The following is an 18315-nucleotide window of genomic DNA, read 5'->3' as shown; positions in this document are numbered from 1 at the left end:
CTCATTAGCCACAGTGGTTTCCCATTCTCCAGAAGTGGGAGGAAGCTCCTGTGTTTGCTTGGAGACTGTTCCCTCCCCCTAGTTTTCTGAGCCCTATCTGTGCAGGCCCCGTCCAAGCTCGGGTTGAGAAGCAGGGACTGATAAGAATGGGACACACAGAGGAGGTTTCAGATACCCTTCGGGTCCGCCAGGCAGGGCTATGGCAAGCATTGGGTCATTGGTTTCAAAATTGGTGCCCTTCCAGATAGTTGATCCCTTTGTCCTCTCCTCCGTTAGTCATCCTGGATTTTCTCAAGGAGAAAATCCTTTTAAGGTTCCACTTCCTCCTTGGGACCTGTCTCTAGTTCTTATTACCCTGCGGCTTCCCCCTTTTTGAGCACCTCAGGGAACAGAGCTAGAAGGGCTGTCAGGGAAAGCCCTCTTTTTAGCGACCGTAACTTCTATCCATAGGCTCAGCGATTGGGGCGCTCTGGTATGTTCCCTTCCTTATTTCAGGGTCTTTCCTGAGGCTTTCATTCTCAGACCTTGCCCGGGTTTAATGCCCAAGGTATGAACAATTTCATCTTTGCTGAAGAAGTGGTTTTGCCAGCTCTTCCCACAGAGGGGCATTAGGCTCCCTGAGGGTTGTGCAGTCCCTGGGCTTCAATTGAGGAGCTCTGGTTTACAGGGAGAGGGCGTAGAACATCAGGGAGTGTGAGAAGCTTTTTGTTTCCTATGGTCAGAGTAGGAAGAGTTTGAAACCATTTATGGCCACTCTTAGCAAGTGGATTAGGAGGAGCATCCCTAAAACGTATGAGCAAGAGGGCGTGCTCCTTTACGCTCATCATACAGGGCAGATCCACCCGGGTCATCAGAGGCCCATGGACCGGGGCTTGGAAATCCCTCCAGGGAATGTGTGCAGGGCGACCCCTTCTAGTTCCCATTACACACTACGCGTAAATTGGGAAGAAGCATGGCTAATACACTACTCCCCGCAGCAGGTTTGCCTTGAGGGACACTTTTCCTTTGGTACGAACGTATGAATAAAGCACTGTGTGAGTTTTTGTTTGTATTTGCATGTGTCTTGGCCCCTGTATAAAGTGTGTACATACTTAACAATGTGAGTATTGGACGAGGAGAGACAACCTTGGGGCAATGCCTAGGTTACATATGGTAATCCCACCTTCGATAATGACAGCTTCCCCCGCCCCCCCACCGACTGTAGGACTGGGGGAGTTGCAACAGGAAGTTGGATACTTCAGGAAGAGATCATTGGATGGGTGGATCCACTTTATGTCACAAAGTAAAAGGGCCGTGACCAGGGGTGGGCTGGCCTATAGGGACTCTGGAGATTCCCCGGTAGTCCTCTGCACGCTGGGCCTCTTTTGTGTGGCATTTCCACATGTTCACGTGGAAAACGGTTGGGCTTGCTGAAAATGTCTAATGTGGGCCACTTTGAAAATGATTTCCAGGGCCTCTTTTGGTTTCCATTCCACCCCCGGCTGTGACATGGAGAGGAGGGTCTGGTCGATGTAGAAACGGGTGCTATCGTTTGTAGGAGGTGTAGAAGACCTCGCTGAAGTGAGTATAGAGACGAGGGAGGCGACTCAGGGTTTCAGATAACGCTTTCGGCAGTGATTTTCAATGTGGTTTGGTGCAATTGTTGAGCAGTCACTGATGAAACAAAGGCTTTAGATGATCGTAAATAAGCTGAATACAACCAGTGTAAAGTTACCGCTTCTTTGAAATCTATCACAAAATGAGTGACTGTGGCAGAGACTGAAAACCAAGGAAGTCATACATGTGATGGACTTAAAGTATGCATGCCAATAAATGTTGGCCAATATTTTCCAGGGCCATTATCAGATACCCAATTTGCTCAGATAAACTAAAACAGTGGATTGTTAAATTTCGTGATTGATTATGCCGTCTTTCCACCACCCTCTGCAGTGTTTCACAGAATTGGGTCGCAGTAACTGTACCGACCATTTCCTATCTGAAAGCCGTTCGGAATACTCCATGAAAGCCTTTCTGCTGCATATGAAATCTGACAACAATGTTCTGCTGCGTGCCTGATGTGCCTGTGCCTGCGTGCGCGAGTGTGTGTACGTGCGTTTGTGCGCGTGCGTGCGCGCGCGTGTTTGTGTGTGTTCTCCCTGCCATATTGTATTTTTTCTCTCTCTCTGTTTCCTGTTTCAGTGCCTTCATTTGGCTCTTTACCGCCCTCTTTATTTCCCCGATTGCTATCATCCCCCCATTTTGTTGTTACATCTCGCTCTCTTTCTCGTCTTAGAATTCTTTCTGTTTCTCGCTTTGTTTCTCCACTTCCACACAAGTTTCTCTGGTGTTATCTTGCCATCGTTCCCTGTCGTCTTCTTGTCTTTGGCGCTCTCCTTGTCCCTTTTCTTTATGTGTTCCTCTCTTTCCTTGTCTCCCTTGGCCATTTCCTCTGTTTTAGGTCTCTCTCTCTCTCTCTCTCTCTCTCATCCTTCCCTGCTGTTTCTCTGTCCTACGTGCTTTTCACCCTCCGTTTCGGCTCCTGTACCAGAGGCCTGTACCATAGCATTCCTACAGGTAGGAGATGGGGAAGGCCTGGCCCCCTCCTGCCCCTGAACCTCCTCAACACGACGTGATAGGCGGGGTCTCACCCTACCCCCCTGGTAAGACTACTCACTTAGCCCCCCAGAGGCCTGTACCATGGCATTCCTACAGGTAGAAGCAGTGCGTAGTTTGTAGAATAAAAATAAGTGCCAGGGCCTAAATATTTTCTAACACTCCTGTGACACGGCGGGTGGGAAGTCCCCCCCCACCACCATTGCTGCCAACACCCATAGCTGCTCCCCACAGTCGCAGTGTCGACATATTTGGGGTTACGCCACAGCTCCCACCTGCTCACTGTGGTTGATGGATGCACTGACTATCAGCTCCTCATAATTAAAGTGAGTTTGAGACAATCGGGGTCATTACGACCATGGCGTTAAGGGTTTAACGGCGCCGTAAAAGGTGTCGGTGCCGTTAAACCCTTAACGCCTGATTACGGGGTCCCTTTGCGGGACCCGACCTTAACGGCTGGTTTTACCAGCCGTTAAAGTAGGGTGCCGCAAAGGGACCTCGGTGCTAATTACGGTACCGCAATTTGCGGTACCGTACTTGGCGCCTTCCCCAGTCCCATTGAGCCCTATGGGGCGAAAATGGGGAAGAGCCATGGTGAAATGGGGAAATACCGCCCCGCCAACCTTGGAATGGGGCGGTATTTCCCCATTCCACCATGGCGGACTCGTTACAACACCGGCACCAACCATGGTGCTAATAGCGCCATGGTTTGGCACCAGGGTTGTAATGAGGGCCAATACGTCCCTGGGCTCAAAGATAGGTGCAGGGCTGAGCCCTGGAAAGCACTCGCACAAATTAAGCACTGGATAGAACGTAGGCAGGGCCTCACCTCACCCTCCCCTGCTAGGACTACTCACGTTACACCCTGCCCCACCCCCCGCCCAGACCTATAGCATGATAGTCCTACAGGTAGGAGATGAGGCAGCCCTAGAGGTGTCCAAGCCACACAACCCCATCCCAGGACCACTCACTTCACCGACCCCACAGTCTTATACAACAATATTCTTCCCACAGTTCATCAGCGCCCACTTGAGATGGTTCACAGCACCTGTAAGTCATGAATATGGCGGCAGAGAAGTTTATTTTGATCTTTCATTGTTTCTCCCATATTCTCTCCACCATTCTTTGTACTGATCCTCCCCTTATCTCTTTTTATGTGTTCTCTTCTTGCATTCCACTTTTCAAGCCTTCCTCCTTGTACTCCTGCACTTCTCTTCCTCTACCCTTCTCTTCTCCCTTTTCAGTCTCATTTCCCCCTCCCCTTCGTTTCTCGTCCTTTCTCCCTGTTTACTCGCTTTTTCCTGCATCTACTTTTCCCTTGGGCTTTCCCTGCCCATGGTTCTACCTTTTGGCTACTCATCGCACTCATTCTGCCCCTTTTTTCACCCTTTCTAGGTAACTTTAAGGACACCACTTCAGTTCGGAATCATATTGATGCAGTTGTGCCTAATCTGTCATCTACTCTTGCGCCTACTCACCACACTGACGCTTCTGTTCCTCCAGTCCTCTGGCATCTTCCGCAGCGCAGGCCTACTGTCCACGGCAAAGCCTGGCAGCAAAGACAGGTTCGTGGAGGGACGGAGCGAGTGAAGGACGCCTGAAATGTGTCGTCGAGCCCCAATGGATTGTGCCAAGACCGGGAAAAGAAAGCCTTGCAGACTTTCAGAGGACATCGTCACTTGGACAATGACTGAGAGAAGAGATGAACACCCTGGCCTCTCATCCTGGGTGTAGGCTAGTGCTTATTTGGCACTTGTCAACACCTCTGATGAAACTAACCTTGGTGGGCACAACTACCCGGAGGTCCTCCTAGTCCCCTTTTTGCCAGTTGCCCAACTTGATGCCTCCTTGAGTTTTGAAAAGCACAAGGTAGGGAACTACATGAGCGATCATGATCCCCGTATGCGGCTAAGGAGTAGGGGTATGACTGTCTCGATCCTGAAATATCCCAGAAAGATACACAACTGTAGCGAGCAGGGACCAGTTACACATTACATACACCAGACACACAAACACACCCTGAATACACTGCTTATGAAAAGGGACATCCCCAGACAATGTATGGCACACGGGCTGCGGACGGGGGCCTCTGCACCAAGGGCCTCTTTTTGTGTGGTTGCCTATATTGTTTCCACATCTTCTTAAGGGAAAGGGCTTGGGCTTGCTCACACTTTGTAATATGGGGCCACATTGAACTACATTCCCAGGTCATCTTTTGGTTCCCAGTCCACCCCTGGCTGCGGATCCAAAATTATGTTTCTCACATTGTAGGTTTCTCTACTACTCTATGAGTACGGTTGCTGAGAACGGGCGTGGGGCCAGCAGGGCAGCGTGAGGAGCCTCCCTTAATGATATGATAGTCTGTTTATATAGCGCCTATACACAATGTGTTTCAAAGCGCTTCATGGCAAGGGAGGGAACAAGGGAAATACAATGACATTCTTACAGGCCATGAACAGCAAGAATGTGAAATTAACATTTGTACTCGGCCTGACGACATTTAAAATATTGCAAGAGCTAAAACACAGATAGGAAGGAAATGGGAAACAGACAGGCAACTACCGTACTAGGCCTGACAACATTTCTGGTACAGCCTGAGATGAACAAGAGGCGCGGGAGGAGAAAGGAGGGAGAGGAACAAAACAAATGACTATCGTACTAGGCCTGACGACATTTCTGGTACAGCCGGAGATTAACAAGAGGCGAGGTAGGGGGAGGAGAAAGGAGGGAGAGGAACAAAACAAGCAACTATCGTACTAGGCCTGATGACATTTCTGGTAGAGCCGGAGATTAACAAGAGGCGAGGTAGGGGTAGGAGAAAGGAGGGAGAGGAACAAAACAATCGACTATCGTACTAGGCCTGACAATATTTCAGATAGTGCTGCGGGGAACAAGTAAAGGGAGTGGGGGGACATTTGTTGCTATCATACTAGGAAAGAACATGTTTCAAGAAGTGAGCTTCTACAAAACCCAAGCACGGGCAAATGCGTGCATCCATGGGCTCTTCAAGCCTTCCTCTTTGGGTGCATGTGGCATACCGTCACTCACAGTCTTACTCACAAAGTGACCCGATATTGCACATTTTCAGCAAGCCCATCCCTTTTCCTATGGGAACATTTGGAAATACTACACAAAAGAAGCCCATGGTGCAGAGACCTAGTGGGAAATCTCCAGAGTTCCCCAGAGGTCAGTGCACCCCTGCTTACTCATGGCCAGTCTCTATGACCCCGTTATCTTGGCTGGAGCCTCACATTGGGGAAGCATCATCTTGGTGTCACTGCTGCACCCAAAACCCTCACAATCTCACTCAACTCTTTGACTTCATGTAGTAAATTCAGGCACGTCTGATCGAGAAAGAGGCAAGAGTGGCCTTGCACGCGAAGGCCAGTAAACTGCACCCTGAAAAGCTGTACCCCAACTCTTCTCACATATTTCAAATAAGAGGCATCTGAAACAGGCATGTTTGCCAGGCACTGTTTTCATGTGACCAGGTACTCGCACGATGTGCCAGCTGTTGCCATGTTATAGTTAAATAGTGCCATCATGGCAGAGACATGCCTGCACAAAAGCTAAAAGTGCATGCGCCGCTGAGTGTTTATTTTTTAATGGAGGAAGGGGGTGGGCTTGTCTGATCAAATGCAAATGAGTCTTTGCATTTCCTCTTCTGATTTTCCACTGTAAGGATATTGGTTGATGGATTGATTGGGCCAATTTCATCAACAGAAACATTCCCTCTTATCAGAGCAGCAAGGATACTGAAAATGCAAAATGTCACAGAGGTGGTGACTTCAGGACGCAAGAGGACGGAGGTGACACAAAAAAGGGGGACTTTTTGCATTGTTTCTAAACTTGTCGGGGGTGCTTTATCCTGTCACGTACACTAATGCCCCATCACTGTTCTGCCCACTCCCCACCTCGCACCCATGCTTTCCCCTCTTACACACACACACAATGACTTGTCTAATTCCCTTTCCTTAATAGAGACCGCCTGAACCTGAACATATAACGGCCGCCCCTTTCACATTGTGATAATAGAAACATTCCTTTAATCAATGACCACAGATTTCCCATAAGAACACATCTCAGCTATTCCAGATACATTATATAAAACGCCATTTTGCAGACTTTGGGCCTCATTCCGAGTACGGCGCTAACCAATGGCGCTATTAACGCCTTGGTTGACGCCGTACCCGGACCGGCAGCGCCTTGGTGGTTGGCGGAATTACCGCCCCATTCCAAGGTTGGCGGGGCGGTAATTCCCCAATCCCCATTTACCCTTCCCCATTCCCATTCTTGCCCCATAGGGCATAATGGGAGTGGGGAAGGCGTCAATTACGCCACCGTAAATTACGGTGGCGTAATTAACATCAAGGTCCCTTAGCGCCATGGTATTTAACGCCTGCTAAAAGCAGGTGTTAAAAGCACCATGGCGCTAAGGGAACTCGGAGTATGGCGGTAAGGGATTACCGCCACCGCTCTCGTTAGCGGTGGCCGCTATCCCTTACCGCCATACTCGGAATGAGGCCCTCTGACTTTTAGGTCCATAATGATATGGTGTTTATGTTTCATACTCATGACAGTTGTTGCTTGTGAATTATGTAATTGTTCATTTTCTACTAAAAAGAAAGTTTTAAGTAAACATTTCTCACTTGATTTCTTTTTGTATGGTATATTTTGCATACATGGGAGCATGGCTCCCTCGAGTGCTCGCAGTGTGGCAAACGTATAAAGGCGTGGCTTAGAGGAGCCAAGTGTGAGTGAGGATATGAGATATGATATGATAAGTCATTTATAAAGCGCCCGTACACAAGTGTTTCTAGGCAAGGAGGGAAAATAAGAGGGCTCAAAGGCGCACAGGCCACATGCAGAGAATGTCACCCGGATAGGGGGAAGGCACGGAATAGGAGAAAGGCGAGGGGAGAAAGAAAGTAAAGAGTGGTCAGATGGACAAAGGGGAGCCACAGTATCACATGAGTGAGGTGAACCGCTCAGGTCGAGAGATGACCCGGATCTATGAGAAGGAGGGGTGGAAATGTGGCTACGCTGACAGGAATCCAAGTGAGAAAGCAGACGAGAGAAGGAGTGAACAGAGGAAAGATGAAGATTGCAGTCGCCATGACGTGGAAAGGGAGAAGAAGACCACAGAAGCAACAATAGAAGAGAGTCTAGGCCTTCATAGAAACTAATAAGAGGACGAGAGAGAATAAGGAGCGAAAGGTGGTTAGGGAAAGCAGAGAAATGTTCTTTAAAGGAGGACGAAGAGGCAGCTGAGCTGGGCTAGGGGATAGAGACCATGAAGAATGACAGAGAACACTAGCGCCTCCACCTTCAATGTTATGGCGGCGCCTAGGAATGGCCACATGCATTCAAATGGGTGATATGATAGGTTATTGCCCCTGAACTATCCTTCCGAGGTGGGTGAATGATCAAACAACACCCACAGGCTGTGCGTCTCACCTCATATCTCATCTCGCTTCGCTGCCCGTAACAATAGCTTCAAGTTATAGGCAGCGGGTTTTCTGCCACCTAATAGCCAACACTAACAAAACAAATGCAGTCTCACAAAATCATCTGTTCAATTTTTGTATTGCCTTCACTGGTCCAAGGATGAGCGCCTTAGGTTTTTGGTCTGTCGACCCATAAACTAGGGGTTCCTCGGTGTGGCCTCTGCTCTAAACCCCCACCTTTGCAGTGACTCGTCTGGTCTTTATCTGAGCTTGCAAACTGGTTCGGACTGCTCCAAGAGAATCTTCCCTGGAAGACACGGCACAGCAAACCCAATGCTTTGTCCGCATCGCAACAGCGGCCGTGTCTAATGAAAGTAGATGGTCCCAGCCTTTTCCAAGGCTTGCTGCTCACAGGGCTGCAAGGGGAGTGTGGTGATTGCCTACGACTCTTTCTCAGCATGCGCGTCTTTGATTTTCAGTCTGTTTCCACTTTTCTAGGCTTCTCTCATGGGCGTAATTTTAGGGGGGAACAGGGCTGTTTGTCCCCCTCAACTTTCATGGCATACCATTTTGTCCCCATGCATTTGGTTGGGGCACCTTTTCTTCAGATGTCATGTCCCCTCCAACATTTTCAGCAAAGTTACTCCACTGCCTCTGCTCTAAAACCCTACCTTTGTAGCTACTCACCTGAGCTTTATCTGCGCTTATAAACTATTTCTAGTTGTTCCAAGAGAAGGTTCCCTGCAACACATGTCATGGCAACGCCAATGCATTGTCAACATCTGCACCAGCATAGTGACTAATACAGCAATAATGACACCCTGCTGGTTTCACAGGCCGATAGCAGGCCAGGGCCCAAGTTATTCACTCATTAACGGTGGGTCCGGTGCCATTACTGGCCCGTGAAGTCCACAGGTGGGGGTGATTAATACTCTCCCAAGATGGCCGCAATTTCCAAGGCGACCCAGGAGCACTTGAGGAGCGGCGAAACTGACAGGGAGTGGGATGGGCGTGGGAAGCGAACAGAGGTTGGCGAGGGGACTGTGAGCTGTGGGGCGCTGGTGGGAAGATGGCGCAGCGGGTGTGAGCTGCAGGCATTGCTCTGAACCCGGGATTGAATCGTGTGATTCAGCACGAGCTTGGAGGAACCTGCGGGCAGTCACACCCACACCAAATGCTAATCGGGTGCTAATAATAGTAGACATTCTCAGTCTTTTCGAATACTCTCTTCTCACAGGGCGCAAGGGCAGTATGGTGATTGCTTGCGACTCCACGTCAGCCTGTTGGCTTCCAGACATTTGGGAAACATGATTCCATGTTCCAGACAAAATGAACATTTCTAAAATCACTTTCAGGCTAGGTTAACACTCTGTACAATACATAATCTAATTAAGCAGGTCCCATAATGATCCTGGTTGCGCTAGTATGCGTGCAATTGCATCTTTCTCTAGAGTGACAATATTTCTGACAATCTGCTTAATATGACACCAAACCTGTGTGTATCAAAACCATCACATATTCACTATACAAGAGCTCCCTTGTCATGCGCTGATGCATATTTCATTTACAAAATCCTTTATTTTGATTGGTAACAAGCATATTTTGATCATCGCTAGCAGGAAGCCCTGAAGAAGCTCACATAAAGGTCCACACAATTACATGTGGTTTGAGTGAAACGTGTTTAGGCAGGCATATGACACAAAACTGTTGATAAAGTTTCTATGAGTATTGGATACACCATTGTCATCATACATTCTATTTGAGAAGTGCTGTTTATCTCCAGCAGCTATTAGAAGATCTTAACACAAGATTGTTCTCACAATTTCTTGAAGTAATAATATAGGCAGGCATGTGACACAAAACTCTAATCAAACATTCTATGAGTATAGGATACAAAATTGTTACTAGTAGAGAAATGCTCTGTGTCTCAAATAGATATTAGAAGATCTTAACCCAAGATTGGTTTCACAGTTTCTTGAAGGAATGATATATGAGAGAAGAATGTCAATTTAGAATTTCCCAAGTTTGGTTTGAAAATGTAGAATTTACTAAAGATATGCTTTATAACAAAAAGACGTTGGTCTTAAACATAACAGACTGCTGTGCAAATTGTCATTGAATGCAAGAAAAGTCAGAACAATTTGAACTAAGAAATCAATATAGCTATACACTGTAAAAGTATATGGATGAGTTGTATAACAACCAAAGCGAAGAGTGGAGAGCGAATCAAAATACTATATTTTATAAATGAAATATGCATCAGCGCATGACAGGGTAGTTCTTGAACAGTGAGTTTTAAGTCTGCACCATACACCCTACCTCGAACATTACAGCTTTCACAAGAGCGACGTAAGCTTTCGCCAACCGCAAGTTGCACATACAAAACTCATGGCTGCCCCACCCAATAAAATAATTCATGCTGTGCTTAAATAATGTAAGCAAAACAAAAGAGGTGGTGCTGGAAGGTTTAGAATTAACCTTAAGCTCTGGCATTGCTCGGGGCAACCCTCTAGACCATTGTTCTTTGCCTGCCAAACCATTACAAAAGGGGAAAGACCATATGCAAATCAGGCTTCATGCCACCACACTGCTTGGTCACATCCCTTCTGCATGATACCATAGGCATCCCCAAGCATGGTTCGACCCTGTTGGTCCTAATCAGTGAGGAGTAGCTTGGGTCTCTAGGCTGAGCAGGCACGGGGCCCACGTCTAGGCATACCTGTCCCACTCGTGGTCACTACAGCAAAACAAAATAGATGATGACTGGAAGGTTTAGAATTCATCTTAACCTCTGTCGTTTCTCTGGGCAACCCTCCAGACCATCGTTCTTCGCCTGCCAAGCCATTACAGAAGGCAAAAGAGCATATGCAAATCAGGATTAGTCCCACCCCAAAAGGGGCAGTCCATCCCAAACGTCTTGGTCACATCCCCTTTGCTTGCAACCACAAGCATCCCAAGCATGTTTTGGCCTTATTGGGCCTCACCAGTGAGGAATAGCTTGGGTCTCTAGGTCCAGCAGGCACAGGACCCACATCTGGGCATACCAGTCCCACCCGGGGTGACTACAGCAAGACAAAATAGTTGATGGCTGGAAGGTTTAGAATGAATCTTTACCACTGGCATTGCTCTGGGCAAACCTACAGACCATGTAACCCCTTTGAGAAATAACTCTGCCACAAAAGGCCTCGCTTATGCCCTCTGCTATTCATGCACTTCTCCCAGTCCCTGCTTAGTGACTCTGCCAATGCATCACAGAGACGCTGCCCTTGCGGCTATGTGAAACAAGGCTCATGAGAGCAAACCAGAACACACGCCAGCTCAAACCAGAGATACTCTTGTGTACAGCGAATTGCCCATGCTGCAAGGTGTTGCTGGTAAAACAGACAAAAAGGAAGGCAGCCAGGAGGCAGCCAGGAGGCTTGTCAGTTAAGCCTCTTGGCTATTTCAGAAGGAGTTATATTCAGTGTCGTGTAGTGCGAGTGGTTGGGATTCCGAGCCTGTGGACTCCCAAATTTGACTAAGCAGGGGACAGATACATTTGCCAGGTGCAGTGGATGCTGGTCCTGGACTGAAGTGTACCCCACCCCACCCCACCCCCAAGGGTGCACCGCACATGTGGAGGAGCATTAAGACCTGGGACTATGATAATGATATGTTATTTATATAGCGCCTTAATCCAAGACGCTTTACAGAGCACATATTTACATACAATATCACCCAACCGAATTTGTACTCATTTATCAACCTCGGAAGGATGAAATGCTGCGTTGGCCTTGCCGGGATTCGAACCTGCAACCTGTAGATCATGCTCAGATCGCAGCAGCGAGCACTCAACCCGCTGAGCTATCGAATGTGGGTATATCAAGGTAATAATCATCCTTCCGCGTCATACAGAGCCCTGGTACGTTGACTCCCGAATGGGTAGAATTGTCTTGCTTTTAATCCTTCAATGATGCCAGTCTGGCATTTTAGCAAAAGCACCTTCCTGCCAAGAGGTCTGGGAGATTGGAGTGTAGTGAGCCCAGCCAGGCGGGGCAGAGCCTAAAATGTGATTGACAATACCTTGTCAAAAGACATCAATTGGTCACCTCTAACTCCCATGGTTTGCTTTTGTTTCTTAAAAGAGCTAACAGCAGGTGTCAAGGGTGCCATTGCACATCTGCTGGAGTGGAGCTGGGGTGTGGCATCACCGGCTCCCCTTTCTCGTTCGCTGCTCGTTACTCGTTACTCGCACAAGGACCATAATGAAGACCACTGAAGAAGGCGGCCCGCCACACCTTTCCTCTGACACGACATATGCCCAATGCAATGCTAGGCGAGAGAACCCCACATCATCGGGAGCACCCCGCTTACTGGACTTCTATTTACAAAGATGAAGCAACAATCATTGCTATGCCCTTTACCTTTTGCAAGCTATGAATGTTACAATAAACCTACATATACACACGTCACTACTCCCTTCGTCCCTAGTGACCATGTCCATGGGTGCTTGCATATTGCTTCCGTCCGAGGCATAAAAGCGCTGGTACAGGTCTGGAGGGATGAGACCTAAGGGAAAGGTTACACGAACAGGAAGGTTTTCAATTCCTTCCTGAAGGCCAAAAGGTTACTGCTGCTCCTCAAACCCGGAAGTAGTGCATGCCAGAGCTTGGAAGGATCTCCCCTGGCCCTTGCTCCGCCACTGGGCAGGCATGCGATGAGCGCAAGTTGCGTAAGGGAGAGTGCCACTGGCATTTACTGGTGACGTATTTTGGCCGCGCATTCTGCAAAGCTTTAAAGACTAGTATTAATGATTTGAACTGAATTCTGTCCACTACAGACAACTAAACAGATTTTTTTTTTAGAACAAGGGAAATGTGTATACTAGGAGGGAGTCCGATAAATAATATGATATGATATGATGTGATATGATGTGATATGATGTGATATGATGTGATGTGACATTTATAAAGTGGCCGCAACACAAGTGTTTCTAGGCGTGGCATGTGCAGCTGCATTTCGGATCATTCGTATTTTATTTACGACTTATTTGGGGGCAGCGGACAATGCTGGCCCCATGACCTTCCGATATTTATTGTGTGATCTGACTTAAAATCATGACATAGTAACTGGCCGCACTAACCAATTCATTCACATGGCTGATCATGGAGCGATGTTGGTCTAAGTACGCGCATCCGTTTTTCACGACTGGGGAGGGTTCACTATTGGTCTTGTCTAATAGCAGATGCCCATTGGGTGATTTGGGCTTTCTAGATACGTAGGTGCTGAGACATTCCGTTCTGCACATGTTAAGGCTAAGTCGCTTAATGTCCATCCAGTGCTCATTATGATTCAAGGGGTAATTTATTTTAGCATGGACTTGGTCCAAATTGCGGGGTGATATGCCGAAGATGAATTGGGTATCGTCGGCATAGTTCTGGAACGTGATGTCATTATCCTAAAGCCAGTCAAGTAGAGGTCTGAGGTAGATGTTAGAAAGAAGGGGGGAGAGACACGCTCCTTGTGGGACTGCGCAATCAAGTTGATGCGTGTTCCAGTCAGACTGATTAATCCTGACAGAGGTTGTACCGTCAGTTAGGAATGAGGTAAATCATCGTAATACGAAATCGGACATATTTGTGATAACCATTAACTGTGATAGCAATATAGTGTGGTCCAGGGTATCGAATGCTGATGATAAATGAAGAAACAGCCTGAAGCGGACGAGCCTTGGTCCGTGATGTGTAGGAGACGATCCTTTATATGCAGCAGTGCAGTTTCGCTGCTTCTGCCGGGCCCAAAGCCAGACTGGAAATCACTGAGTGAAAGGTTATGCTCCTGGAGTTCAATAGAAACAATTTTATCAAGAATTTTGAGGAGGATCGGACCATTGGAGATGGGCATGTAATTGCCTACCTCTCGTGGATCTAAAGATTGCTTCTTGAGAAGCGCAGTGATCCGCAGGTGTTTTAAATCTTTGGGGATAGGGATGAGGGATTGTGATGAATGGGATGGTGGCAGGGCAGCACACTGTAAGGATGCTAGAGGGATAGGGGACGCCTGGACAAGTGGTCAGGTTTGTAGCAGTAATGACTGCTGTCACCAGTTCGGGCATGACAGGTTTGAGGGTAAACATTGGGATAGGACCCTCATCTAGACATTTGAGACGGGAAGGATTGTCCACGCGAGCTGCGAGGGTGCCAAGCATCGGTGTCACTTTGGGACTGGGCAAGTAGAGAACCATACTACATGACCTGATAACTAGGAGAAGCCTTGCTGCATTCTGAAATATCGTATTAGTGAGTGCATTCAGAGTTGACTGACACATACCCAGGAGCCTCTTACCGTGCTTGCACATGGTTTGTCTATGGGCCTCATTCCGAGGTTGGTGGTAGTCATGGCGCTATTAGCGCCATGACTACCACCAATAACGGGTCCGGCACCGGTGTAGTGTAGTCCGACCCTGGTCGGACCGGTAAGTCCCCATTGAACATGCCATTCCCCATTCCCATTTGAGCCCTCTAGTGCTCAATGGGAATGGGGAGGGCGCTAATAACGGGCTTGCAACTTGCAAAGGGACCAGCGCCCTGGTCCCTTAGAGGGACCCGTAAGGGTCGTGTGGTCAGACCACACGTTCCTTGCGGTCCCCGCCAAGGGACCTTGGAATAGGGCCGTAAGGGATTAGCGGCACCGGTCTCCTTACCGGTGCCCGTTATCCCTTACCGCCCACCATGTAATGACCCCCTATGTCTTAAAATGTCCTGCCTCCTGGGTCCTAACTGCTGTTAATACATGAATTATATGTCTTTTTTTATTTATTTTTATAGTATATGGTTTACATACAAAACCTTTACATTTAATAACATCGCCAGTATGTCCTTTAAAGATATGCTTAGCCTTTACAACTAAGGATGTCAGTACTTTCCAAAAGAGAGCACATTGTCTAACCATTGCCAAAAGATTAACTGTTAGCTTTTGGCGAGGCCGGTGGAAAATTGTGGTGAGGCCCCCTTGATATTTGTTACACCGTGCCAGCCACACCGCGACTAGGACTTGAGAAAACTCTCCCTTTGAGTTTGCATGGGGGGCCTAGGTATGTTGATGAGGTCCTCTGGATGCAGCTGGGCTAAGCTAAAAACATGCTGTTGGTCCATTGCACTTACCATCAAAACGATTTGCAGGATAGATCTGGAAACTGAACACACCGAAAATCTTGCAAATATCATTTCATGGTTGCCCAGCATATGTAATTGTCCACCAGTATCTGGGGTCCTGAGCCATGAGCCTACCCTGAATGTTCTCGTCAGATAAACTCTGCACATTTCTGCGACTGTGAGCTGCAGTATGACATTTCCATCTCAATACCCCCTGGCAGAAACCGTCCTTATTTCATGTGTGCTTTCGATTCTTCTGATGTGCTGTATTCAGAAAGGTGCATCTGGAGTGCAGTGCTAGGCCTGGCAGAATGGATGCCCCAGACCCAGAGCTTCTTATTTAGAGTCAACTGGTTGAGTCAAAAATACTCTATGTTTTCATGTCACTATGTCCTATATTTTCCTGTATCCAGGCATAATAGTTGGTATTTTATTATTTTTGTATGTATAGTGCTTTATGTCTGACTCATCCTTCTTCTAAGCGCTGTAAAAAGTAGCTGTTATTAGTACCAAATGTAATAGTACTTGATTTATAACCCTCAAAAGGATGAAAGGCTGATACATGGAATCTGAACTTGGAAAGTGCAGGCCTGGAGGATGGCAGAGTGGTGCTTTTAACTCGTTGAGCAATCAAATTGCGACACAAGTATGCTGTTTAATCAACTGTGCAGTTGAAAAGAAACATTTTTTACGATGCCTATCCACTACACTCGCCTGTCCCTTCTAGTCCATAAAGAAATATATAACACGACTATTATCACGTTCAGGGGCGTAGGAGACCCATAAAATCTGGGGGGGACAGGGGACACCTTGGGGACTTTGCTTTTTTAAAGAACTCGACTTTTCACAAAATTAAAATAGCAGTATGTATTAAATGACATATATCATCAAAGTATAAAAGAGAATAAAGAAAACAACACAGAAGAAAATTAAGAAAAAGAAAAGCAGTTCAGAGTATAAAATCCTCCCAGCAATGGATATTTAGAGAGATCTTTTATAATACTCTCACCTGCGCTTTAAATGCAGATTCTTGATGGAGTTTCGCCAACCCATCCTATCCTATTCCACTTGAGCCCCTTTACAGCAGTGTATGGGCTGCAATCATACCTCGGCACCAGGGTATTCTTTGGATTTACATGGATAGCGGAACAAGTGCTGTTTGAATCTCGAGGCCCTGCTTTATTTTTTTCTGGGTCACCAAGACAGCTTATGGCGGCCGCTATTAAAACTTGTCTACAATGCATTAGTCAGCTGGTGGTGGGTAACAAACATGCAGTTTTAAAACAAGCATTGGCAACGCCAACCATTTGGGCTTTAATGTAGGCATGGAAAAGGCACTTGCCAAGCACTGCCATAGTGGTATTAGGTACCCACTGATGGTAGCAGCTGCAAAATGGTGCAAGTACCTGGACATTTAATAGCAGTGCCTGGCAAATGCCCAATAGGTATAGACAAGCAAACACTTGCCATTGCTGGTTTTTAGCAGGACTTCAGTGAAGGACATGCATAGTGCTAATAGAGTGGATGAAGGCATCCCTGGCTAAGACATTTGTATTACACTAGTAGTATGTTCCCAGCTCCAATTAAGTTATTAACTACACAGGGCTTTGTAGTACACATCCCTAAGTCAATGGCTTTATCTAAACCAGAACTGGCATTGCTAAGATAGCCCAAATAACATGATTCTGACTTCAGACCTGGTATGCAGGTAGGATTGAGTGAAAAGGGAGTTGATGCAGGAACAGCCTGCTGTGACTGTCGCTTCCTGGAGAGGAACAAGACAGGAGCGCAGATGACACTGGGGCAGTGGGAGAGCGTCGAGCCCGTACTCCCACGTTCCTTCTAATAAATCCTCCCCATGCCGGCCTGCACCTCGGAGAGGGAGGTCACTGTGTGTATTATCAGGCCCAATTAATGCACAGACAGGTATGGTGTAGTGTATATATCTGCAATCATTTCAACAAACGACTTCTAATCGTCCTTTTGCAGGCCTCGTGAGCATGGACACCAGCCGACATGTGCAATTTTAGAACAAAAGGAATTTTTGGACTTGGGGATTTGATCTTTCACGTTATCCACGGTCCTGATTTGAAAAAGGCTCAGGCGAGCCGAAACACGTGTAATCAACCTAAAGAGGGCTAATAAAATGTTTTGTTTGATTGACCATTAAAATCAAGCATACGTATAGTTAATGGCGCTGAGTCCTGGAGTTTTCCCTTCTTGTACTACATCCCTATCTTTCATCTGCACTCCGTTCTTGTTCCCATCTCTCCCCTCCCTTGCTCCTCTCTTTTTCTGTCCTCTGCACCCTTTCTACCCTTATTCACTTTGCAGTCCCACACTCTACTGCAGCCCAGTCCCTCCCTTCCCATTCCCCCATGGCCAGCACCCCACAACTCTCATCTGTACACTTACTCAGCACTTTCTCTTCAGTCTTCAGAGCACCCTCACTATCCTGGCTTACATTTCACAGGTTTTCTCTTGCATGCCTTGCATGACCAACCACTCCATATAGCTTCTCAGAATAAGCTGGAACAGGCGTGCCAGATCCATGACCTTTAAAGGGCCCATTGATACCTGCAAGCATTAACTCTTAAGAAATAGTCAGGAGCATAGATATTTGGAAGGGGGGACAGACAGAGAAGTCACTAAATCCCCATACTGCCGAGGCTCTACCCCCAAAATCTGATTGCACTGCGACCACTCAAGTACACTGACAGAAACAGCCAGGCTGAATAAAACAGTGAAGCTTAGCCAAGACCTACAGAAGATTTGCGCTGGATTTCTTTTGAGAGATGCGCAGGATGGGCACCAACAAATGGTTTATTTTGGGCAGGGACAGCGTTCAGGTCTGTGCTGGTAATAGTTTGTATTATGGAATATAATAACACTTTGGTCATAGTGCTTCATGCTAGATACTTTCAGCTTGTAGGCAATGCAATAGCAGGATTAATAACCCTCATTTGAACGGTACTGAATTTATGAAAGGTTAAGTGGACCCAGCTGCTGCTGGGTTTGAACTAGAGAAATGCAGGTAGCCCTCATGTCAGAGACCAAGCTTTAGGTGTGGTACCATCCGAACTTCAAGCAGGTGTGAGTTGGTGGAAAGAGGTGGAGGGGTGTGCCTTAAGTGAGGCCTACTG

The 18315-nt window shown here is 47.2% G+C and overlaps 1 protein-coding gene across 3 annotated transcripts in view; it reads left to right on the top strand.

The window, feature by feature from the left end:
- IL34 (interleukin 34) overlaps nt 1-7231 on the top strand; it is a 353106-nt gene extending 345875 nt beyond the window's left edge. For all 3 annotated transcript variants that reach the window (XM_069654917.1, XM_069654923.1, XM_069654908.1), the window contains one exon: nt 3988-7231. In XM_069654917.1, the coding sequence (XP_069511018.1) occupies nt 3988-4193 (206 nt within the window). In that variant the 3' untranslated portion in view covers nt 4194-7231. The remainder of the gene's footprint in view (nt 1-3987) is intronic.
- The last annotated feature ends 11084 nt before the right edge of the window (nt 7232-18315 follow it).

Source organism: Ambystoma mexicanum, chromosome 1p, assembly GCF_040938575.1.
Source record: "Ambystoma mexicanum isolate Mex_15411 chromosome 1p, UKY_AmexF1_1, whole genome shotgun sequence".
Taxonomy (NCBI): domain Eukaryota; kingdom Metazoa; phylum Chordata; class Amphibia; order Caudata; family Ambystomatidae; genus Ambystoma; species Ambystoma mexicanum.
Note: the sequence above shows the minus strand (reverse complement) of the source record. Positions and strands in the feature narration are given on the sequence as shown.